At 42.6% G+C, this 24,817-nt stretch overlaps 1 protein-coding gene across 6 annotated transcripts in view; it reads right to left on the bottom strand.

Annotated features, from left to right (window-relative positions):
• Positions 1-24,817, bottom strand: part of LOC105469712 (testis expressed metallothionein like protein) — a 62,552-nt gene that overhangs the window by 27,793 nt on the left and 9,942 nt on the right. For 4 of the 6 annotated variants that reach the window (XM_071074135.1, XM_071074132.1, XM_071074134.1 and 1 more), the window contains exons 4-6: positions 22,658-22,734; positions 19,070-19,158; positions 13,898-13,969 (exon numbers count right to left, since the gene is read on the bottom strand). In XM_071074135.1, the coding sequence (XP_070930236.1) occupies positions 13,898-13,969; positions 19,070-19,158; positions 22,658-22,734 (238 nt within the window). The remainder of the gene's footprint in view (positions 1-13,897; positions 13,970-19,069; positions 19,159-22,657; positions 22,735-24,817) is intronic. The other 2 variants (XM_071074136.1, XM_071074137.1) reach the window with 1 other exon arrangement.

Below are 24,817 nucleotides of genomic sequence, written 5' to 3'. Positions count from 1 at the left end.
ATATGTGTGTGTGTGTGTGATTTGGATAAAAATAATATACTGAGATTAAGAAAGACTAAAAGATAAAGAGATTAGTCTAGATGCAGCACAGAAAGACAGACCGCAAATATACAAGAGAAGTTAAGAGAAACAATCAAGAGTTAGAGGAGCTAACGTGTCTGTCTGATGAGCATTACGGAAGGAGAGAGGAGAGAAAATGGGGGAGAGGCATCTTTGGAGTGAGGATATCCATGAGTTTTCCAGAACTGACGATAGCTGTGGATGCTTAGATTTAGGAAACCTAATGAACTCTAAGAAAGACAAACAAAAAGAAAAACCAAAGGCAAAAAGAAAATCTCAAATGCACCAGAGAACAAAGATACGTTACCTAGACTCACAGCTGACTTCTTGTTAGATATAATGGGAAACCGCAGACTATTTTCAAAGCATTGGCAGAAAAAAACCTGACAACCTAGAATTGTATACCCAGTAAAAGTGTGTTTACTCACCAAGGTCCAGGCTAGGCACATTTCTTTTTTTCACTGTATACTCTTTTGCTGAGTGATTTTATCAACTCTTGCTTTTGAAGATTTTAATCTTTTGAAGATTTTAAAATCTGTTTTCACCAAACCTGTTCTCTGTCTCATACTCCAGACCCTAAAATCCTTATTGTCTCCTTTCCCAAATGAAAGGGTGGGCTGTCCACATGTGCTCTTATCATTCCTCATCTCCCATTCATCCTTTAACCTATTGCATTCAGATTTCTTCCTCCTGCCCACAGACTCTCAAAGGCAATCAACCAGCTCCTTATTGGAAAACCCAGGGCTCTCTTCACCCTTCTTGAGAGCTTTGGACCCTACTGTGTTCCAGAACCACATCCCAGCTTCCAGTCAGAAATCTCTACCTTCGATTCAGCATGTCCAGCCCTCCACCCACGGTCTTCACCTGCACCCCTTGCACTGTTCCAGCTGCTCTCTCCTCCTGTGCCTGCTCTCCATCCATGGTGTTACCATCTGCCCAGTAACACAGCCCCTGTGTCAGTTCTGACAATTACCTTGCTCTCTTTCCCCATATCCAAGGGTTGCCAAATCTACTGATTCTGGCTCAGAAATATCTTTTATTAATTTTATTTTTGATAAATATAAATCATATTTATTGTGGAATTTTTTAAAATACAAATAAGTAAAAAGAAACAAATTACATCCAATCTGAATCTCATTCCCTAGAGATGATCATTTGGTGAATATATTTCAGACTTTTTCTGTAAAACTATACATACTGAAATAAGTATATGTTGTTTGGTTACAGATTATATGTAAACAAAAATAAGATATTATACAAACTGTTTCAGTGTGCTTTTATTACTTATCAATATAAGTAAGATAGATAACATCTTGCTTTTATTACTCATCAGTATGTTATGAATGTTTCCCGTGTAAATAGATTTATATACCATTTTAATTGCTGTACATACCCCATAATATAGCAGCACCTTGATTTATATAAAAATTCACTTTACACTGAACATGTAGATGTTTTATATATCGTGGAAATATAAACAATACTGTAGCAGTGGTGTTGGTCTTCTTTCTTTTCCTGGAACCATTCACCCTCCCTCTCTTGCCGCAGGGCCTTTGCACCTGTGGTTTCCTCTGCCTACAACACTCTTAGCATCCACTTTCAATCCACCTCCACCCAGTGAATTCCCCCTAATCCAAACACACCTCCTCAGGGAAGCCTTCCCTGACTGCCATGCTTGCTCAACACATCCCACCCCCTCAGCCCATTACTGCTCCTTTGCCACATATTCCACGGTTCCACTCTGACCTTTAATTACGTGATGATTCATACGAGAATAATCACTTTAGACTGTGAGTGCTGGGAGGGAAGGGACCATAACTCTCTTGCTCACTGCCGTCTTTCCTGTTCCTGAGATCATGGGCATTCAAAAATATTTATGGAATGAATGAATAAATGAGTGAAAAAAATGATACAATGCATATGTTGGAAATGTCTCGAATCTGTGTTTTTTTCCTTCATTGTTACCACCCCTGCCTGGGTTCAGGTCTGTGCTCCTACAACAGCCTCCTAACTAACCTCGCTTTCAACTTCTTCCACTTTGCCATTAGCACTAATTTTCCAAAACATAAATCAGACAAAAGTAAGCAGAGAAAAAGCAGTAATCAGAAAACGCAAAATAAGATGGTATTGTACATTCCTAGCGGGGGTGTAAAATGGTATGGCCACTATGGAAAGATACTGTGGTTCCTCAGAAAGTTACTGTATGATCCAGCAATTCCACTTCTGGGTATGTACGCAAAAGAAGTGAAAGCAGGGACTCGACCAGATACTTGCTACATCAATGTCCATTGCAGCATTAGGGTAAACAAAACGTGGTTCATCCGTACAATGGAATATTATGCAGTTGCAAGAAGAGAGGACATTGTGACACATGCTACAACATGGACGGCACTTTAGAAACGCTGTGCTAAGTGAACTAAGCCAGATACAAAGGGACAGAAATTGTATGAGTCCATTTATGTGACGGACTTAGAACAGTCAAAAGAAAGAAAGTAAAATGAGGGTTACCAGAGACTGGGGAAAGGGGATGATGGAGAGTCTGATGGGTACAGAATCTCTGTTTGAGATGATGAAAAAGTTCTGGAAAAATTCAGTGATGGTGGTTGCGTGACACTGTGAATATATCTCATGCCACTGAATTGTATACTTTAAAGGTTTAAAACAGTAAATTTTATGTTATGCATATTTTGCCACAATCTTAAAAGACAAGGCACAGAGCAGAATGTATGGAATGCTGCCATCTGAATGGGGAAAAGGAACCTAAATAAAAGTTAAAATTTCAAAAAACAATAAGTTGCTACAAATAAGTCCCTATGTGTCAATATCAGACAAAGAATGCAAATAGATTAAAGAAACCTACTGAACATGGGTTATTAGATTTGCTTTTCAAAAGATTCAGCTATATTTAGCTTACAGAAGACACACCGAAAACAAAACTGCCACACAGAAAGTGCAAAACTAAAGGAACATTCTAAAGCCTAACTCACTAGTACTGCACCGGAAAAGAAAACACGATGCAGCAACATTACCGTCAGACAGGAAAGAACTGAAGGCAAAATGCGTCAAGATACAGAGGCATAGTCATTAACAACTGATGGAATAATTCACCAAGAAGATGTAACAATCATGAATTTGTATGACCTTCATGCTATAGATTTGAAATATATAAACCAAAATAGAATTATAAGGAAAAAGGAGACAAATTCATAATCTTAAGTGAGGGATCTCAACACATCTTTATCAAAAACATAAAATCACACAAAATTGAATAAGCAATTAGCAGATTTAAACAACAAAATAAACCAATGAATGGATAGATAACTGCCCCCAACAAATAGAGAATATACATGTTTTTCAAATTAATATAGAATATTTTCAAAATTGATTACATTAGGTCATAAAGGAAGTGTTCATTAATTTCAAAGAATTGATACGCAGACTACATTGTCTACAGAGTAATTAAATGAAAAAATTAGCAATTAAAATATCATTTAAAAATATATACACATACATACACATACACGTATATATAATACAAATGTGGACACAATGAAATGTACATCTAAATAACTCATGAGGTAAAGAGAACATTACAATAAAAATGAAAAGCTATTTCAAATGGATGATAGTGAAAGTACTGCCTATCAACTCTTGTAAGATGCATTAAAGTAGTCCATAGGGGTAATTTATAGCTTTAAATGAATTTCCTAAAAAAAAAAAAAAAGATTTTAAAGGTTGAAAATAATAAGGTAAGCAGTTAACACAAAAAGCTAGTAAAACAAGAGAAGGAAATAATAAAGACAGCAGTAAAGAGCAGAAATTAATGTACTTCATGAACCACAACCAAGAAAATCAATAAAACCAAAAGGTGGTGCTCTGAGAAGGCTGACAAAATAGACAACCTCTCCTGGAACTGATCGAGAAAGTCTAGAAAAGGTCAAAGACCATAATTATAGATACAGAGTTCAACTTTAAATATAGAATATATGAACAGGAATATATGAGTAAATTTGAAAGTTTTGAGAATTCAATACTTTTTAAGAAAAACATAAAATATCAAAATTGACTCAAGAAGAAACAAAAAAGAAAATATTAACTACAAAAGAAAGTGAATGAGTAACCTATCACCTTCACCACTCCAACTCTGATAGACACCAAACCCAGAAAGTTTTTCAGACAAGTTTTTTCAAATGTTCAATGAATAAATAAATCCTACCTTACCCAAACTTTTTTAGAGGCTAGAGAAAAAGAAGCCAGTGGGGTTGGGATGGGGAAGCCTAACTAATGCATTTTATTAGGCAATACAATATTGATACCAAAATGAAAGAATGTATGAGAAAGAAACATTACAGGTGTATCTCACTTGTGAACAAAGATTCAAAAATCCTAAAGAGCTAAATCTTGCTGTGCATACAAAAGATAATATTAGTATCTTTTGATACTAATATTGATATTATTGATATAGATAACATAATGATCAAATTGGGCTTAATCCCTGGAATGCAAAGGCAGATTAACATTGGAAAGTTTGTTGTCATAGATATATTATGAGATTAAAAGAGGAAAACAATCTGATCATTTCAACAAATACATAAAAAGGCACTCAATAAAATTCACCAGTCCTTTATTATAATTCTGATAATTATAATAATAGCAAATTCCTTAGGAAACTAGGAATAGAAGGAAGCATCCTTAACCTTAGAAGGGCACGTAACAGAGAAGGCGTCAGTCCTGCAACAGCCACTTCCCCTTATCCGACAGTGGCAGCAACTGTAGTGGAGCATGTGGTTGGCTCACCTCAAGAGTGCATTTCCCAGCTTCCTATATAGTTGGCCTGACCACATGACTAGGCTCTGGCCAAAGGGCTATCAGTGGAAGTGATTTTGGCAATTGCTGGTCTTGCCATGAAAGGTTAAGGAATGTGCACTCGCGTTCCTGTTTTCTCTTCCCCAGTGTCTGGAAGATGAATGTAAGGGTAGGGGCTGGTGCAGCCTTCTTAGACCACAAAATACAAGCCCTCCATTGAAGATGTCAGGGCAACTAAGATAGAAATCTGAGACAATAATATTGATTAGCCACCACATTAGTCCTGAAATGGTTGTAGTTTTGAGTCTTGGTTATAGCATCTGAGTATGTATTCTACCTAATAATGGCATCTCTCAAAAACCTACGGCAACTGTCTTATTTAGGGCAAGGCAAGGCAATTTTAGAAGTATTTAGAATTTAGGAGCAATTCAACAGTGCCCCAAACCAGAACTTCCATTCATCACTATGAGGTTCTAGACAGTATAATAAGGCAAGGAAAAAGGAAAAGAGTACAAAGATGGGGAAGGTACCACGGTCCAATATCTGTGACAAGATTATTGTTTAAATAGAAAGTTGAAGGAAATCCACAGACAAATCATTACAAATAAGCAGCAAGATTCACGCCTGGAGTGGGATTGAGAACCCCAGATCAGACCCATATGTAATCAAACCCTGAGAGCTGATGGGGCTGCACTGCAGATATTGTGGACTGTGTCCGTGTTTTGCCATATATGGTGCTAGACAATTAATTGTCCATATGGAAAAAAATAAAATTGAATCCTTACCTAATGCCATTCATGAAAATCAATTCCAAGTGTTTTAAAGCTCAATGACAAAAGCAGAAATGTAAAACTTTTAGTAGAAATTCTAACATTTATCCCACCTTGATCTAGATTACAGTGAGCATCATTCCATTAAAGGCGCTGTCCTGGAGGTGCAGATTGCCTCAGTGCGGGCACACTGGCAACACTGCAACACTTTTTGGGTCATCCTGCCCTGTGGCTTGCTGAGAGGGTAACGATAATGTTCAAGGAAATACTCATGATACCCTCTGTCAAATTCACTTCCCACAGGCATATTGAATCCTGAAATTTTAGAGTCTTGTGGTTGAAAAGACCTAAAATACAGTTTGTTTTTTTTGAAATGGGTTCTCACTATGTTGCCCAGGCTGGTCTCGAACTCCTCGGTTCAAATAACCCTCCTGCTTCAGCTTCCCAAAGTGCTGGGACTACAGGTGTAAGCTACCATGCCCAGCTCAATGACATATATTCTAAACTCATTCTTAATTCACTGTCCATCCTGACATATTGCTTACTATAAAACACTTAATAACATTGAATTAAATATTTAAAACCTTTTAGATGGCTATTTGAACTGGTAAAAAATTAAGGAAACCCAAGAAAGGGCAAAATTCAGAGGGCCAAAACTGAAGCCCAAAGTGACCTCTGAAGCCTCTGCTGATCCCAGCAACCAAAGGCGCTAGTTAACTGCTGCGTGGAGGAGAAAGGGGGAACTACGACAACCCTAACAATGTCAAACGCTTACAAGGACAAGTGCAATCTGCTGGGCTGTGCTCTAGGTGCTTTACGTATATTAACCCCAGTCAAAAGCACACTCGAGGTAGAAGGTCTGCTGTAGGATCTACACATGGACCAGAACTGCAGAGGGCTCCACCCTGGGAACAAATGCCCTGAAAACAAACAGCAAGGAAATGTGTGTGTGATCCTGGCTGGTGGGAGGGGAGGAGGCTCACTTCAAGTTGAAATCTGAATTCATACTGTGCAGCCTAATAAAAAAAAATTAGCCAAAAATTGTAAGTCGTCGAAGTTGGAAGTGCCACCAAGCTCCAAGTGGAAGCAAACAAACCTTCTCTGAAGAGCACATTCTCAAAACAAGCCTTGAAGAACTCCCACAGGGAAAGGCCCAGTGATTATAATTCACAGTTTAAAAAAATCACAAAATATGTGAGGTCCCAACCATAAAGGGAAAAATTCAAGAGATGAAACAAACACAGAATGAGACAGAGACTTTACTTTAGTTAGGAGCTACAGAGAAGATATTTAATATTTTTAAATATAAAATAAGACATCAAAAGTGTGAGTAAGCAACAAGAGACTACCAAAAAAATGACCATCCAGATTTGACCTTCTGCTCCATCAGAATTCTGATGGCAATAATTAATCTAGTTAATCAGAGACAAAAGGCCACATGAAGAAACAGTATCACAGACTGTACAATCTATGCCTGAAATCTTAGGGTTTGGGCTGGGTGCAGTGGCTTACACCTGTAATACCAGCACTTTGGGATGCCGAGGGGGGAGGATTCCTTGAGCTCAGGAATTTGAGATCAGCCTGGGCAACATAATGAGACCCTATTTCTAAAATAAAAAATTTTTTAAAAGCTGGCCTGTGATCTCAGGAGGTTGAGGCAGGAGGATTGCGGGAGCCCAGGAGGTCAAGGCTGCATTGAGCTATGATCATACCACCTCTCCATATCAATTCATCCAGCCTGGGTGACAGAGTGAGATCCTGTCTCAAAAATAATGAAACTGAGTCTGGATTTTCTTAAAGTCAATCAATATATGAAGGGCTAATTAAAGCTGTCCTAAAAGGCCAAGTGCATTGGCTCACGTCTGTAATTCCAGCACTTTAGGAAGGTGGGCGGATGACTTGAGGCCAGGGGTTCAAGATCAGCCTGGCCAACATGGTGAAAACCCATCTCTACTAAAAATACAAAATTAGCTGGGCATGATGGTGCATGCCTGTAATTCCAGCTACTCGGGGGGCTGAGGCATGAGAATTGCTTGAACCTGGAAGGCAAACGCTGCAGTGAGCCAAGATCACACCACTGCAGTCCAGCCTGGGCAACAGAGCCAGACTTTGTGTCAAAAACAAAAACAAAACAAAAAACAAAAAAAAAGTCCTAAAAAATATCTACACTCATGGTATAAAACCAATTCTTGCTTTTCTGAGAGGAAGAAAACTCTCTCCATTCTAGTGGACCGTGCTCCTTCTCACTCTATGAAATAATTGTCCAAAAACGTATAATCTAACACTTACAGGCAAACCTCATTTTACTGTACTTTGTTCTATTGGGCTTCACAGGTAATGCTTTTTTTATAAAACAAATTGAAGGTTTGTGTCAACTCTGCATCAAGCAAGTCTATTGGTGCCATTTTCCAAGAGCATGCGCTCACTTCATGTCTCTTTATCACATTCCTGTAATTCTTGTAATGTTTCAAACCTTTTCATTATTGTTATGTCTGTTATAGTGATCTGCAATCTGTGTTCTTTGATGTCACTAGTGTAATTGTTTTGGAGTACCACGAGCCACATCCATATAAGAGCACGAACTTAACCGATGAATGCTGAGTGTGTTCTCACTGCTCCACCAACTGGCGGTTCCCTGTATCTCTCCCTCTTCTCAGGCCTCCCTATTCCCTGACACACAACAGTATTGAAATTACTCTAATTAACAACTCTACAATGACCTCTAAGTGTTCAAGAGAAAAGAAGAGTCCCATGTCTCTCACTTTAAATCAAAAGATTAAGCTTAGTGAGGAAGGCATGTTGAAAGCCAAGATAGGCTGTGAATCAAAGGAAAAGCTTTTGGAGGAAATTAAAAGTGTTACTCCAGTGAACACACAAATTATAAGAAAGCAAAACATTGCTGACATGAAGAAAGCCTGAGAGGTCTGGAGAGAAGATGAAACTGGCCAAAGCCTAATCCAGAGCAAGGCACTAAAGCTTGTCAATTCTATTAAGGCTGAGAGAGGTGAGGAAGCTGCACATCAAAAGTTGGAAGCTAGCAAAGGCTGGTTCATGAGGTTTAAGGAAAGACGCCACCTCCATAACAGAAAAGTACGAGGAGAAGCAGCAAGTGCTGATGGAGAAGCTGCAGCAAGTTCTCCAGAAGATCCAGCTGAGATCATTGATAAAGGTGGCTACACTGAACAACAGGTTTTCAGTGTAGATGCAGCAGCCTTCTATTAGAAGAAGATGCCACCTAGAACTTTTGCAGCTAGAGAAGAGAAGTCAATGTCTGGCTTCAATGCTTCAAAGGACAGGCTGGCCCTCTTACTGGGATATGATGTAGTTGGTGACCTTAAGTTGAAGCTAATGCTCATTTCCCATTCTGAAAATCCTAGGGCTCTTAAGAATGTTGCTAAAACTACTCTGCCTTGTGCTTTACAAATGGAACAACAAAGCCTGAATGACAGCACATCTGTTTACAGCATGATTTACTGAATATTTTCAGCCCACTGTGGAGACCTACTACTCAGAAAAAGATTCCTTTCAAAATATTACTGCTCATTGACCGGGTACCTGGCCCCCCAAGAACTCTGATGGAGCTGTGCAAGGAGATTAATTTTGTTCTCATGCCTTCAAACACAATATCCATCCTGTAGCCCATGGATCAAGGCGTCATTTTGACTTTCAAGTCTTATTATTTAAGAAATACATTTCGGCTGGGCGCGGTGGCTCAAGCCTGTAATCCCAGCACTTTGGGAGGCCGAGATGGGCGGATCACGAGGTCAGGAGATCGAGACCATCCTGGCTAACATGGTGAAACCCCGTCTCTACTAAAAAAATACAAAAAACTAGCCGGGCGAGGTGGCGGGCGCCTGTAGTCCCAGCTACTCGGGAGGCTGAGGCAGGAGAATGGCGTAAACTGGGGAGGCGGAGCTTGCAGTGAGCTGAGATCCGGCCACTGCACTCCAGCCTGGGCGACAGAGCAAGACTCCGTCTCAAAAAAAAAAAAAAAAAGAAATACATTTCATAAATCTATAGCTGCTATTGATAGTGATTCCTCTGATGGATCTGGGCAAAGTGAATTGAAAACCTTCTGGAAATTATTCCATTCTATGTGCCATTAAAAATATTCATGATTCATGGGAGGAAATAAAAATATCAACATTGAAAGGAGGCTAGAAGTTGATTCCAACCCTCGTGGATGACTTTGTGGGGTTCAAGACTTCAGTGGAGGAAGTCACTGCAGATGTAGAAATAGCAAGATAATTAGAATTAGAAATGGAACCTGAAGATGTGAATGAATTGTTTCATTACCAGGATAAAACTTCAATGAATGAGGAGTTGCCTCTTACAGATGAGCAAAGAAAGTGGTTTCTCAAGGTGAAGATGCTGTGAACACTGCTGAAATGACAATACAGGATCTAGAATATTCCATAAACTGAGTAGATAAAGCAGTGCAGGGCTTGAGAGGATTAACTCCAATTTTGAAAGTTTTACTGTGGGTAAAATGCTATCAAACAGCATCACGTACTACAGAGAAATCTTTCCTGAAAGGAAGAGTCAGTTGATATGCCAAACCGCATTGTCTTATTTTCAGGAACTGCCACTGCAACCCCAGCCTTCAGCCCCCCACCACCCACATCAGTCAATAGCCATGACATTAAGGCAAGACCCTCCATCAGCTAGAAGCTGACAACTCGCTGAAGACTCAGATGATTGTTAGCATTTTCTAGAAATAGTGTTTTTAAATTAGGGTATGTACTGTTTAGATAGAATGCTATTGCACACTGATTCAACTACAGCATGTTTATAGTTATATGAACATAATTTCTACATGCATTAGGGAACCAAAAACCTTGTGTGACTTGCTTTATTGTGATTTGCTCTGTTGTGGTTGTGGAGCTGAAGCTGCAGTACCTCCAACGCATGCCTGTATGTTGCTGCCTACACCAAAAAAGGCCTGTTATAAACGTTTTAATATTTTATATTTTACATTAAAGTATTAAGTTTTATATTTTACAGTTGCTTTAAAAAACTACATAGCAAATCAATGTTTAACATATACAAAAATGGTTAAGAAACACATTTGTAACAGTACTGGAAAGGTAGATGTTAATTACTTTAAAAATCTGGCCAGGCATGGTGGCTTATGACTGTAATCCCAGCACTTTGGGATGCCATGGCGGGTGGATCACCTGAAGTCAGGAGTTCGAGACCAGCCTTGCCAACATGGTGAAACCTTGCCTCTACTAAAAATACAAAACTTAGCTGGGCGTGGTGGCAGTTGTCTGTAATCTCAGCTACTCCGGAGGCTGAGGCAGTAGAATTGCTGGAACCCGGGAGGCGGAGGTTGTAGTGAGCCGAGATTGCGCCACTGCACTCCAGCCTGGGCCAACAACAGCAAGACTTCATCTCAAGAAAAAAAAAAAAATTTAAAATCCATCAATACGTTTCCAATAAAATAATCAGAAAACATTTAACTACCTCTTCAGTTTACATCAATACCATTTTAATCATGCAGATTAATTATTCGTTTAAAAATAATTCCCAATTTTTTATGGCTAATGAAACAACAACAAAAAGTTGGGATTCATTGTTTCAAGTTTCAGGGGTAAGGCACTAAGAGAGGGACTAAAAAGGGTAGTTCCAGCTCTATTTGGAGGAGGAAGATGAACGAGTAAAACCCTTGTCTACCACAGCAAGAGGCAGGAGACAATCTTTACAGGTGTGGAGGTTCCCCCAGGAAACCTGAAAGCAGAAGTTGCTAACAGTGGAAGCTTCTTGGAGGGAGACAGACTATGGGGAGAAGTGGAGCAGGATATTATCACTTTCCACTGGAGCCTTGCCTGTAGTAATCGATTTTTACCCATGCCATCACTAAAAACAAATAAAAAAAATTAGCTGGGCATAAGGGCACATGCCTGTAGTTCCAGCTACTTTGAAGGCTGAGCTGGGAGGATCACCTGAGCCCAGGGGGTTGAGGCTGCAGTAAGCCACGATTGCACCTCTGCACACCAGCCTAGGTGACACAGTGAGACCCTGTCTGAAAAAAATGTTATAAAATAAAATAAGTACTGTCATGTGTTTTTCTCTCTATTGATGGCCAATTATAATAACAATCCCTCATAGCCTGTATGCAGCAGAGACTCCCATGAGAGTGGGACTAACTCGCACTAAGAAAATTACATTCCATTGCCTTGTGCTCGTGACTTAGTTGTGGGGAGTAAAAAGGTAAAGGAAATGGAAAGTTATTGATGGCGATGATGCCACAAGTGCGAGTGAAGCAAGCAACGGAGGATCCCCTGCTTCTGTTCCTTCACCTGAGCCAAGTGTCTCCACACGAGGACAGGTGGCATGTATGGAGAGACACCAGCACAAGATCAGGGGTCTGCCACCAAGGGACCTCACTGCTTGGGTGAATTTACCTATTCCTTAGCTTTTCCAAAAGCAGAACACACACTTTATTAGTATTTCCAGAGATGACTGGTTTCTCAGTGATGGATTGATTCCAACCAAATCACAATGCATTATCAGAATGTCATGCATCAATTTATGATGGAAATAACATCCTTTTCCAGTGCCCAAAATGTTGACATTCTTTCTCCAAGGCCTCTCATTTCTCAGTATGGAGCTGCTAAGAAGCTAAGTCAATGGTCAGACAGTTGCATGTTGAGCACAGAAGTCGAGGTGTGTAGTCATCGAGTAGATTGGGAGGGCTCTAAGTCTCTTGCCCACCGCACACAGCACTTCCCTGGAGAAGCCAGCTCTGTGCCCTCACAGACGGTGCCTCTGTCACCTGCCAGCACTGGACACACTCTGGGCCTCCTTTCCTCTGTTCCAGTGCTGACCGACCGCCCTTATGATGGTCCATTCTTTCTTACGTGCGTCGGTGGCCAATTAAGCTAGGAAGCTGCTTCTAGACAAGAAGCTGTTTCTTTGGCCTTCCATTCTGACGTAATTCAAGTTAAGCCTTTCTTAGAGTCATCTGGTTTCCAAGTCCTTAGGAGTTACCTCACTTTGCCCCCAGTTACAGTCTACACCCTGCTCTAGGCTTCATGGTCATTTGACATGCCTGGTCCCCCACACCCAGCCAGCAGCTGAGCAGCCCCCATCCCCAGGAGCCCACCACCCTGCACAGCTCTGTCCTCTGGACACCACCACCTGGTCCTCCTCCGCATCCGACATCTCCATCCGGGCAGGCTGCTCTGGCTTGACAGCGTCACAGGGTCCAGGCTTTCTCCCTCTGTCCTTCCTCCTCCTTACCCAGAGCTGCATCTTTAGTTTCCTCATCAGTCATGTTATGGCATTTCCAACGTTCAGAGAAGTATATGGCCTCATAGACTAAACCAATGATAGCTCAAATATTTTCAGACAGTCAACCCTATACTGTCTGCAATTACTTTTTAAAAATCAATTTGTTTTTCCACTTTGGTTGTGTGAACTAAGTTTCATGGACTTCTGGATTTCTACCCACTGGTGCACCCCCACATCACTGTCCCGTCACTGTGGCTCTCAGTGACTTCAGCAGGAGCTCTGCAATGGAAAAATCACGTGGAGACTGTGGTTAGGGTCATCAGACATTGGGACTAGGAAATGTTTTCCCTTTTCAACATGTAACTTAAGGCTAGGCAGACATAAGAGCAGAAAGCGAGCAGCCCACAGCAAGAGCTAAGGGAGGGCAGACAGCACAGACACCAGATGCCAACTTTCGCAGGGCGGCCGAGGAAACTGATGCACCCAGTGCTGTCAAGCATGGCATTGAGATCCGCCTCCTACTTCAGCCACATCGTCTACTTCCAGTCCCCGACTCCACGTGACAATCGGCCCTGTCACCCTTTGACCACACCTCCTGGCTGGGGGAGAACTTTTCTGAGAAAATTTCAATGTAGAGTAAACCAATTCATAAAACTTTTTAAAAATAGGATGTGGAAATATTACAGTTAACGCTCAACAATGACATGGTTAGCACTTGTCTGAGGGGCTAGAGGATGCGAGCCAAAACCCAAGAAAAATTACGCCCCTTGAAGTGTGAGCCACTAGTATCTTGACTAAATTAGTTCGCCCAGATAATAACAAAAATCCATACCAGGTTAATGCAAAAGTGGCTGCTTCTCGCTGGTCTCGCTGTTCTGGACAACGAGCATCAGGACAAGATTGTTGAGAAGTAACTGTAACACGTGCAGTGCTAGCCATTCTGGTTTCTCTAGACTATGCTCCACTTACTGACTTCTAAGCAACCTTATTTCATATTTAATAATGAAGGATTTGTGATTACTTACAATTTCAGACACTGGGATTTGGTACAGTTACATGGCTTTTTAGACTTTGTGTCCCATGAACTAAGAGTTACTCTACAAAGATTAAAAAAGAAAATGTATTCAGATCGTTACTCCTTATATAGAGAATTAGCTAAGCATCTGGTGTTTTTCAACACATTGTGAGAATCTCAACACCAGATAGTTATAGATATTATTGATAGATGCCTAATCATGAAGTGGGAGTTTCCAATGTGATGCAACTAGCGCCACCAAACGCAGCCACACATGCCCAGGGAGTCAGTGTGTGTGTGTAGTGGTGTCCTAAGGCTGCTCTCCCTTCCCAAGATGTCTTCCAGGAAGTCAGTGGTGTGTGCGGAGCAGGGTCCTAAGGCTGCTCTCCCTTCCCAAGATGTCTTCCAGGGAGTCAGTGTGTGTGCGGAGCGGGGTCCTAAGGCTCTTCACCCTTCCCAAGATGTCTTCCTGGAGTTCTTCTCCCCCTGACCTGTTTAAACCTCTAATTTTTTTTTTGTGCTCCTCTCCCCACCGAACAGCTCTTTCCCCCAAAAAAATCTGAATGCTAATAGGAAGTACAAATTAAAGAACAATAGATAAAGCGTCGTTCGTCTTCAGATATACCAGTGCTAAAGCAGTCCACGCTGTAATATTACTAACAATATCAAAGCATGTTAGTAATCACTTAAGTGTGCCATGTGATCACTGGGGACTTTCCTCATTTTAGGAAGGGATTATTACAACTCCTTCCTAATTACATTTTGTGATTAGCTCAGAAGTCATATTCAGGGGCATTAGAGAAGAAACAAACTCCTCCTCTAATGTGTCTCTGGGTGTTGCTGAACGTGAGGGCAGCTGCACCTTAAACCATCAGGAGAAGTTCCCAAGCATTGCTCAGAAGAGACACTCACCAAGGAGCTCAGAACATTTGCAATGGAAGTGGTTCAATAGGCTGTGGTGACAAGGAGGGGAACGTGTACAAAACACCATGTGACAAAAACCAAACTAGATGAATTCTAAACGAATACAGCATTTAATTTAGAATTCTGTGACAGGGCTGTCCCTGTACCCAGTGTGGGCATGCATCTGTATCAGTGTGCTCTTTGAAGTCATGTACACAGGTCTCATCTCTGCGACGCACTGGCCACTTCTGAGCAAGGCTGCATCTTAGTCTTGGGTTTCCTACCAGAGCTCGAACAGCACCTGGCACACAGTCCGTGCTTGCTGTCAGCCTCATGCCATCTCATGGAGCATAGGGGTTGGTAACTAATACAAACGCCCTAAAGAGAGGCAAAGTCTTTGCCCTGTCCTCTGTGCTCCGAGCACCCGCACACTCAGCTCTCGACTGGCTGTCAGAGCTGAGGTCAGCCCCAAATCCCCCTCACTTGGCCTGCCCTCACCTCACTGCTCTGGTGTGCATGACTGACTGGTCTGCTGCCCCTGCGCTCACCACCTGTGCCTCTGTTTAGTGACCCATCCTGCTCCCCATGGGAAACAGCTCATGGCACATGAAACTGGGGCAAGCTGCTAACTTTGACTTCTTCTGGAGAAAGCTACCATTTTAGAGATAAAGACGATGTTGCTGAATTCTGTATTAATTGAGAATTCATCTAGTTTGGTTTTTCCTTTAGAGATAGGAGAGTTACAGCTTTCCGCCCTCATGGGTGCCTAGAGGTGGCAGGTCTAGCCATCCTGCCACCTGGCCTGTTCACCTGTGGGTCAGACCTGGGCCTGTTCAGAGGGGGCTCTGACAGCTACTTCACTGCTCTTGTCCTTGGCCCTCTCAGACCTGCCCTGAGCTGGGGCACAGGGTGGACCGGCCCTCCCTGTCCAGAGGAACAAAAACTGTTCCCTTGAGGAAGTGGCGTGGGGGCTTGTGGAGGCAGTCCAGTGGGGAACCACTGTAACTGTGGAGGGAGGGTGACAGGCCCACGAGTATCTACAGAGGCAGGAGGAGGCCAGCAGGCATTTACTAGAAATCACTGCGTGGCCAGGACCATGGTCAGTGCTTCAGGTGACACCAGGGATAACTATCTATTTAACACATGGTGCCTGTCCTGGAGGAATCCACCAAGTCAGCAGGGATACGAGACATAGGCAATGGAAACATTACAGCACATAAGAGAATAATCCACCAGCACACTGTGAAATACTGACTGTAAACGCCACAGAAACTCAGAATAATCAACCAGCACACTGTGCTATACCGACTGTAAACACTGCAGAAACTCAGAGGCAGCATAGTTCAGCATAGATGGAAGAAGTGAAAACCAAATGCTCTTGAAGGAGGTGGAACTTGACATCAGCTTTTAAGGCGGCAAGGTTTCTTCACTATTGCTCAACAGGACGGCCCAGTTTAAATAACAGCGTCAGCAAAGACACTCATCAGGAATGAGCACGGAGTGCGGGGCAGTGAGGGTCTCTGACTGCAGTGGACACTAAGTGGAAAATCACTTCCATGGCTCCAGATAGACTGCTCTGTCAGTGCCCATCTAAAAATTAAAGAGTTAGAAAAGATCTGGACAACTCTGCCTCAGAAAAGCCTTCTAAAAAAACTACACCACAACATGATAACCTCATCTTTAGCAAAAAAATTGCCGGAGAAGCAGACCCTTGAATATTCTCTTTTATGATGTTCATTATGTTACTAAAACCAGTAGCATCAACAATGTGTCAGAATTCACATTTATTACCAGATTGATAATGGGATTATTAAAGCTACAGAGTGTCAGGACACGGATTTGTATTAAAGAGTTTTTATTAATATGATAAGCTAGTTAATAAGTTAGCCAGTTCACCCCCCAACTCTAACAAATGACCATCGGGTCAGCTCGCACGCTCAGCCTGCTGGCCTCCAGCCTGAGCTGAACTGCTTCTATGGCCTCTACTAGGTTAGATACATCTGAACCACACTGGGCTGACAGAGTCTTGGTTGGGAACTCACACAGAATGAAACAACCAGCAAAACGTTCTCTGACTGCTTCCTTACCACTAACAATAAATTGGTAGAGATTCCAGCATATCATCAGCATTGTAGATGTCGAGATAAAAATCATCAGACCCAATTAAGTGGAGAGGCATCAGATCAAGTAATTATGTGCATAAAAAATACAAACACACATCTCATGTTGTTCCTGGCACACCACTTACAATAGAGAAATCTTTTGTAACCTTCAAAATAAAGAAAAACATGTGACTGATTGAAAAAAATCTAGTATAGATAGAGGAGGAGGAAAAGGAGAGAGGAAGAAGAGCAGGGGGAGGAGAACAAAGACGAGGATGAGGGGACAAGAAGAGGAAGGAGGAGGAGGAGAATGGGGAGCAGGGGGAGATGAAAAGGGGGAAAAGGAGAAATAGTTGCCCTGAAAACTCTCTCATGACTGCTCCTCTGTGCAAATGCCCATCGGCTGCACCACATGGAAGCCTCAGAGGGCACTGTAACTGGGAGAGTACACAGTTAAAGTATGAGAAGTATCAAATGTCCTTGAATGTTCTAGACACAATACAGCTCAGAGTGAGTCAATACTATCGACCAGATGCCCCCAGATTACAAGAAAAATGAGTATCTTCAGAACTGTGTCCTTTTAGATCATCCTGTGTAATGTAACAGCAGAATCTGGAAGTTGCTGAAGTCATTTTTGTTTGGTCCAGAAATGTTAACAGCCATGATGAGATGACCAATTACAATGATAGCAACTGCACCCTCACCGATCCATCACACCCAGAGAGTGAAGCAAGCAGCAGGGCCCACGGTCTTATTCCGTCAAACTCAGCAAAAGTTGTCAACAGCCTGGGCACAGAATTACAACAGCTAAAGGAGCCACTGCAGAAGCTCAAGCAGCAGTGCCAGGGAGCAACCAACGCCCTTCAGTGACCATGAGAGCTGATAGTGTTGATCGGTTCCAGTGTGTTTCCGGATTTACAGCCTTTCATTCCAGCCCCAAACCACTCTCCTCACACTTACCAAGGCCATCACGAAGCCATGCCTGATGGCAGAACTCTGCAGGAGCCTAGAAAGCACTAGAGGCTGCGGGCTATATCCTGTAAGGTGTTTGACTGCTGTCTCTCAGGCCCAGGGTATGTGTTTGTCTTAGACTGTGGGCCAAAAGAACTGCTGCAGGCAGGCCAGGCACGCCTGTAATCCCAGCACTTTGGGAGGCTGAGGCAGGCAGATCATCTGAGGTCAGGAGTTCAAGACCAGCCTGGCCAACATGGTGAAATCCAGTCTCTACTAAAAAATACAAAAATTAGCCAGGTGTGGTGGTGGGCGCCTGTGGTCCCAGCTACGCGGGAGGCTGAGGCAGGAGAATTGCTTGAACCCAGGAGGCGGATGTTGCTGTGAGCGGAGATTATGCCACTGAACTCTAGCCTGGGTGACAGAGCAAGAGTCTGTCTCAAAAAAAAAAAAAAAAAACAAAAAAACAAAAAAAAAACCCACAACCACAACAACAACAAAAAACAAGAGAAAACAAACAAACAAACACATACCTCCTGGAGGTAGGAATATGTTGATCTCCATAATCAACTACAGGGCTCAATGAACGGAGAGGGTTGCCCAAACCACTGTTAATACATAAATGTTAACCTGACAATTTCAACCAGCTGATTAGTTTAATTAGCAACAATTATAAACACAAGACAAGGCAAGAAATGGCAAGATGAGGTCCCAGATAAGCACAGCCTATGTCCACCTGGAGATGTGAAGACAGATCATGCATTAGCACCTGCCATAGAGCTCAAGCCAACTCAGCACAGAAGGCAGCGGGCAGAGGCGGCTGGAGGGCACTCTGCAGCTCCCCGTTCATGCTACGTGGCTGCCACACCATTATTTACGTGGACGACAGCAAAAAAGAGAGGCCAGCACAGTTTGAATCAACATGGAATGAAGACAGAGCTATAAATGGCAACAAGCCTCAGAAACACTGACATAGGACAGCGGACAGGAGGACAGGGACAGATACAGACTATGGGCCAGACTTTCCAGCAGCGTTTGCAACCCCAACGAAACCAGACACAGACAGCAACACTGTTAGTGGCACTGCTGACAGTAAAAACATTTCTCAGAAGTCATGAAGGTGTGCAGTGAAGCTCATTTTATAGTTTAGAAGAAAATCATAAATGTATCCAAAAGTCTCTTAAATTCTTACATTAGAGTGACAACGTATTGCTTCTAATCCTTACCCAGCCAAAGTTATTTTTGGTGGTCCTGGAAGAGTTGATCCCGAGGGGAAAGCAGACCCATTGACTACCGATGGTAAGGCTCCCTCAAGCTGTTCAAAGTCAAAGGCAAGGATATTTAGAATTAGCAAGGATCTTTAAAGTTCCAGTCAGCCAGCCCCCAGATAAAAATGATTCTTTTTTTCTCTAAAGGTTTACATCACCATCCCTTATAATCATGTCTGGGTCTTATTACCACAAGGAATCCACTTTCACTGGGCAGACTCTAGTGCCGAGGTCTGCCTAGAAGTGTGCAAAAATGTAGGGCTGGCCTCCATGGGCTGGAGGCCGTCCATAGCTGTCACTCAGCTGGCCAGGGGTATTGTCATGGAACTCCTTTTCATTTTTATAGGCTATCAATTGTGAAATACATTTAATGACAAATTTCCGTAAACTAGAAAGTTTCTTACAGAGATCTTGACATTTGAAGTCTTGTTGGCAACCATGATTTTTCATGTATTGAAAAAAAATATTTTGTAACCAGTTTTAACTAATTCAAAAGCAATGTCATAATCTCTGCATCGTCCACATTCTTTGCTTTCCCAGGTCCCATCTTTCTTTATGTTACTCATTAGCATGGCCTGTGGAGGCTGTTCACAGGGAAAGTAACAGGCAGCAAAGCCATCACTGGCCTACTTCTCTTCTACTCAGTAGCTTGAAGAAATTAACAGTACTAGATACAATTAAGTTTTCAGATTTTGTGCATATATCACAGTTAAACCTCATATCCTTGTCCCCTCCTCTCTCCAAAAATGGAAACGTATCTTTAAATAAATTTATTTTTAAAACTTTAAAAAGTATAGTCTTAGAAAACAAAATGCATGTTGTATTTATCCTCTGCACTTCCTCCATTCTGTGCCCGATTTAAACTGTGTGTCATCACCATTCATTAGGGCTGGAAGACACTGAGAAAGCCCCCTGGGTCCCACTGCCTCATTTACAATCAGTCTTGAGTCCCCAGGCTTCTTCCCAGGAAGCCCCTTCCTGCTCTCTTCTTGCTCGTACACAGAAGGGAGTGCTCACAAGGCCCTGAGACGAGTGTCTCTTTTGCCCTCACCTGGACACCTAATTATGAGGCCCCTGTCTTCAAATGTCAGTCTGAAGAGTTTTGCATTCTTTTGGAGAAAGGATGTCATAGTTCTCAGGATTGAGGCAATTATTTGCATAAACCAGGTAAAATTACATTTTTCCCCCTTTGCTTATTTAGCCCCAAAGTAAAGCAGAGAATCTCTTATGTACTCCATAGGTTGTAAATCCAGGGCAACTTTATGCTGGAATCCACAGGTTTCTTCAGCAATGTTTGGTCCTCTTGGAGTGAAGGAAGTCAACTTGGAGGAAGGGCTTCTCAGACTCTGCTGTGTGCACAAGTCATCCAGGGTCCTTATGAAAATGCAGATCTGATCCAGGGGGTCTGAATCTCAGGTCTGGGGTGGAACCTGAGGTTCTGCACTTCTTAACAAGCTCCCAGGTGATCCCAACAGTTCTACTCCATGCACCACACTTTGGGTGGTAACGCTCCAAAGAATATATAGAACTGGGGTCTGGCAAGGAAGCAAAGGATTCTCGGGGAGCAGCAAATGCATTGCTAAAAGAATTGTCCTTGAGATCCATGCTGGATAAGGGGCCAAAATGGGGACGATAACAAACAGTCAAGGAAAGCTGGGGGAAGGTGAAGAGACAGCAAGTTGTGGCCAAACGGATGTTTCTTATGCAAGGTCTTAGAGGTGAAAGAGCAAGTGCAGTGTGTGCCTTCTGGACTGGTGGCTGAAACAGCAGAGAAAGGAAGGCCAGCAGCTTGGAGGGGGCCAGCAGGTAGGAGGGTTCTATGAGGTTCCAACACAGACTCCACCTTGGTGCTCGCCAGATCCCGGCTTACACTCACCTCCTGCACTGATAATACTCTCTTTTCTCTTGGCCAATATATCACTTGAGAAGTATTTACTCACTAACTCAACAAATATCTAACTCAATTTACACTCACTCCCTTTGAGATCTCATCTATGCACATGGCTTTCAGTACTGTCTATATACTAGGACTCCCAATCTCAGCCCTCCTGCCTAGCCCTTCCTCACTCTAAACTCCTATACGACATCTTCTGAGGCATCCCAAATTTAATATATCCAAATGGAACTCCTGGACACCTTTGAAAAACTTGTACCATCTCATCTCTGTTGGTGGAAACTCCATCTCTCCAATCAACCAGGCTGAAAATCTTGGGGGCATCCTTGACTCCTCTCTTTCTCTCACATACTACATCCAATCCATCAGCAAATCCTGTTGGCTCAACCTTCAAAGTATCCCCAGAAGCTATTTCTTGCCACCTCCACTGCCACCACCTGATCTGAGCCATCGTCTCTCCCCGAGATTATTGCCAAAACAGGCTCACCTTTCTCCTTGACCCCTCCTCCCCGCCAGCCCCTCTTTAGAGTGGAAGCCATAATTCTTCCAATGTCTTGACTTCTTCCCTGCCCTACTTCCCTAGCTCACACTATCCCAGGCCCAGTGGCCTCCTTGCTGCGACCACAGCAGGCATGACCCTATCCAAGGCCCGCCTGGGATGTTCCACAGCTTGCTTCACATGGCTCATTGCCTCATCTCTTTAAAGGCTTTGCTCAAATGTCACCTTCACAACGGAGCCATGATCACCCTTTTTAAACCTGCAGCTAGCCTTTTTCCCCATCAAATCCCCATCCCCCCCAACCCCCTTCCTCTGCTCTCCTAACATATGATGTAATTGGCTTCTTTATTAGATTTGCTAATTGTCTATCTCCTGCACTAAAATGTAAGCTGCAGGAGGGTAGAGTTGTGTGTTTTGTTTTCTGGGGTTCAATTAGCTTACAGATCAGTGACCGTCCTTATTGAAGGGTGAGTGGGTGCCCTACATGGGCCAGGCTTTGTGCTGATTCTCAGTTTACAGAGATGAACGAGACACACATGGCCTCTGCCTCCATGGAGCCTGCATTCTCATGGGTGGATGCAGATAAACCAACCAACCACAAAACGCAAGCCAGTGAGAGTGCCGCGCAGAGCAAGAGGCGGCACTGTGACCACGGCTGGAGGTCTATGCTGGGGAGTTAGGAAATGCTCTTCTGGGGAAGTGACACTCCATAGCAAGACTCGAGAAAAAGAGCGTATTTGTCCTCTTATATGTAATATATGCATATCATGGTGTGATGGTAAAAGCAAACTTTAAAAAAGTATTTCCATAACACTGAGGAGGGTGAGGAGTGTTCTGGACCAAGGAGGTGGAATATCCTGCTAGTGGGGCCACAGAGGACAAGTTAGCAAGTGTGCTGGAATGCCGGTCTGGACGCTGCAGGAAAGGGCAAGACGGCTTCATCAAGTTGGTGAAGAATAGTCGTGTCCGAGACTGACTCCAGGCTACAGTGTCTGACACAGTGGGGCAGGGACTGAACACTTAGAAAGTATTTCACTGTTGACTTCTAAATGGAAAATAAATTATATTTCCTGAGTAATTCCAACCATAACAATCAAAATTTTAAGAGACAATAATGCACAATTGTATTTTTTAAATTAAAATAATGACTCACTTGTTGTGTAATGAGATTTAATTTTGTTGATGCTGGCAAAAATCTCCCTACTAAAGCAGTCATTGGTTTAGGGACATCTGTAAGGAAGACAATTAAAAATTAATTGTAGCATCTATCATTTCTCTTCCACTTACACATAAAAGAAAGTGCAAAAGTCTATTATGGATGTATCCTGTGCAAAGTTATTTCCACTTTATCTTGATCCTAGTTAACATTTTTTATTCTCTAAAACCTTTCAAGTCAGTATTTTACTTAATGCACCCATTTTTCTTTTCTTTTTTGGGAGAGATGGTCATAAAGCTATTTGATCTGAGCTTCCAGGGATAGTCTACTAGACTAAAACAATATTGTTAGTGCTCTGGTCCCCAAATTGTGTGCCAAGGTGACCTGCGGTGCCACAGCAAACTCACTAGGCAGCACTGGATTAAAACATTTTTTTGAGATAGGGTCTTGCTATGTTGCCCAGGCTGGCTTCATACTCCTGGGCTCAAGCAATCCTCCTGCCTCAGCCTCCCAAGTAGTTGGGCCTATAGATATACCCAGCTTCACTGGATATTTTATCTTTTCTTTTCTTTTTCCTTTTTTTTTTTTTTTTTTTTTGCTTTTTTCAGATAGGGTCTCGCTCTGTTGCCCAGGGTGGAGTGCAGTGGCACTACCATGGTTCACTGCAGCCTTGACACCCCAGGCTCAAGTGATTCTCCTGCCTCAGCCTCCCAAGTAGCTGAGACCACAGGCCTGTGCCACCATGCCTGGCTAATGTTTTCATTTTTTGTAGAGACAGGGTCTCGCCCCATTGACCAGACTGGTCTTGAACTACTGGGCTCAAGCAATCCTCCGGCCTGGTCTCACAAAGTGCTGAGATTACAGGCGTGAGCAAGCATTCCAGGCTGGTATTTTATGTTTTAAAGAAAGCCCGGGGACATCTATTGGATACCACAGGAACTACTTTTTTTTTTTTTTTTTTTTTTTTTTTGAGACAGGGTCTCACTTTGTCACCCAGGCTAGAGTGCGATCTTGGCTCACTGCAGCCTCAGCCTCAACTTTCTGGGCTCAAGCAATTCTCCCACCTCAGTCCCCCAGTGAGCTGGGACAACAGGTGCACACCACCAAGCCCAGCTCATTTTTTTGGTATTTCTTGTAGAGACAGGGTTTCGCCATGGTACCCAGGCTTGTCTTGAACTCCTGAGCTCAAGTGAGTCACCTGCCTCGGCCTCCCAAAGTGCTGGGATTACAGGTGTGAGCCTCCGCAGCTGGCACTACTTTCGATTTATGTGTATTTTTTTCAAGTGGTTACTAAGTGGTTGGATATAAATACTTACTAAGCTATTTAGACTAAACTACTTAGTACTGGAACTGATAGGTATTTATTTGGTTTACAAGTGCTGTGAAAAACATTCTTGAGACACTAAGGGTGTGTAAGCCTCTGTGCTCATGAGTTCAAGCAGAAGGAGAAATGTGTCTTACTCTCCTGAAGCACCTGAACACTTTTCCTTCTCCAGGCCTAGGCATCCTTTGAGTGAGGAAACTCAGACGCAGGCAACAGGATGCACATACTTTATGGTGATGTTTAATATGTGCACAGTGTAACAAAGGAGACGCGAGTGGGGGGGGTATGATTATATATATGATAATTGAACTGGAAAACACTATATAAACCCTCTCCTCCTGCAGACCTTAAGGCACTAGAATTTTGTCATGTGCCAGGAGGAAGGGGAGCAGGAAAGACCTTCTCACTGATTGTAGAGATCAGAGATGCAGCATGGACCTATAGGAGATGAGGCCAAAGCCCCAATCTCAGCTTCTTTGCTGTGAAAAACTCAATGTCTTGAGGATATTTCTTCTGTCTCTGGATAGGGAGACAATCAGGATGCAACGGGGAAATAGGGAGTCATGCTTCGTCTTTTTGCCCTGGACTTCAAAGGCCAATGAAACTACATCTGGATTTGCTATTGGTTTCAAGTTATAGGCAAGGTCAGTGAATCATCTGGCAATGAATATTCTCCTTAACTCAAGATCAAGGGTAATGTGATCATATGCAGTCCCCACAGAGAGGCCTAGTTTTTAAGAATTAGCATCTCACTTTTGTTAAACACAATCCTAAAATATGTCATTTATTCTTTCTCTAATCATGCATAAGGCATTTTAGAACAATCAAGTACT

The sequence above is a fragment of the Macaca nemestrina genome, chromosome 12 (genome assembly GCF_043159975.1).
Source record: "Macaca nemestrina isolate mMacNem1 chromosome 12, mMacNem.hap1, whole genome shotgun sequence".
Classification (NCBI taxonomy): domain Eukaryota; kingdom Metazoa; phylum Chordata; class Mammalia; order Primates; family Cercopithecidae; genus Macaca; species Macaca nemestrina.
This window is presented reverse-complemented; position numbering and strand designations above follow the sequence as displayed.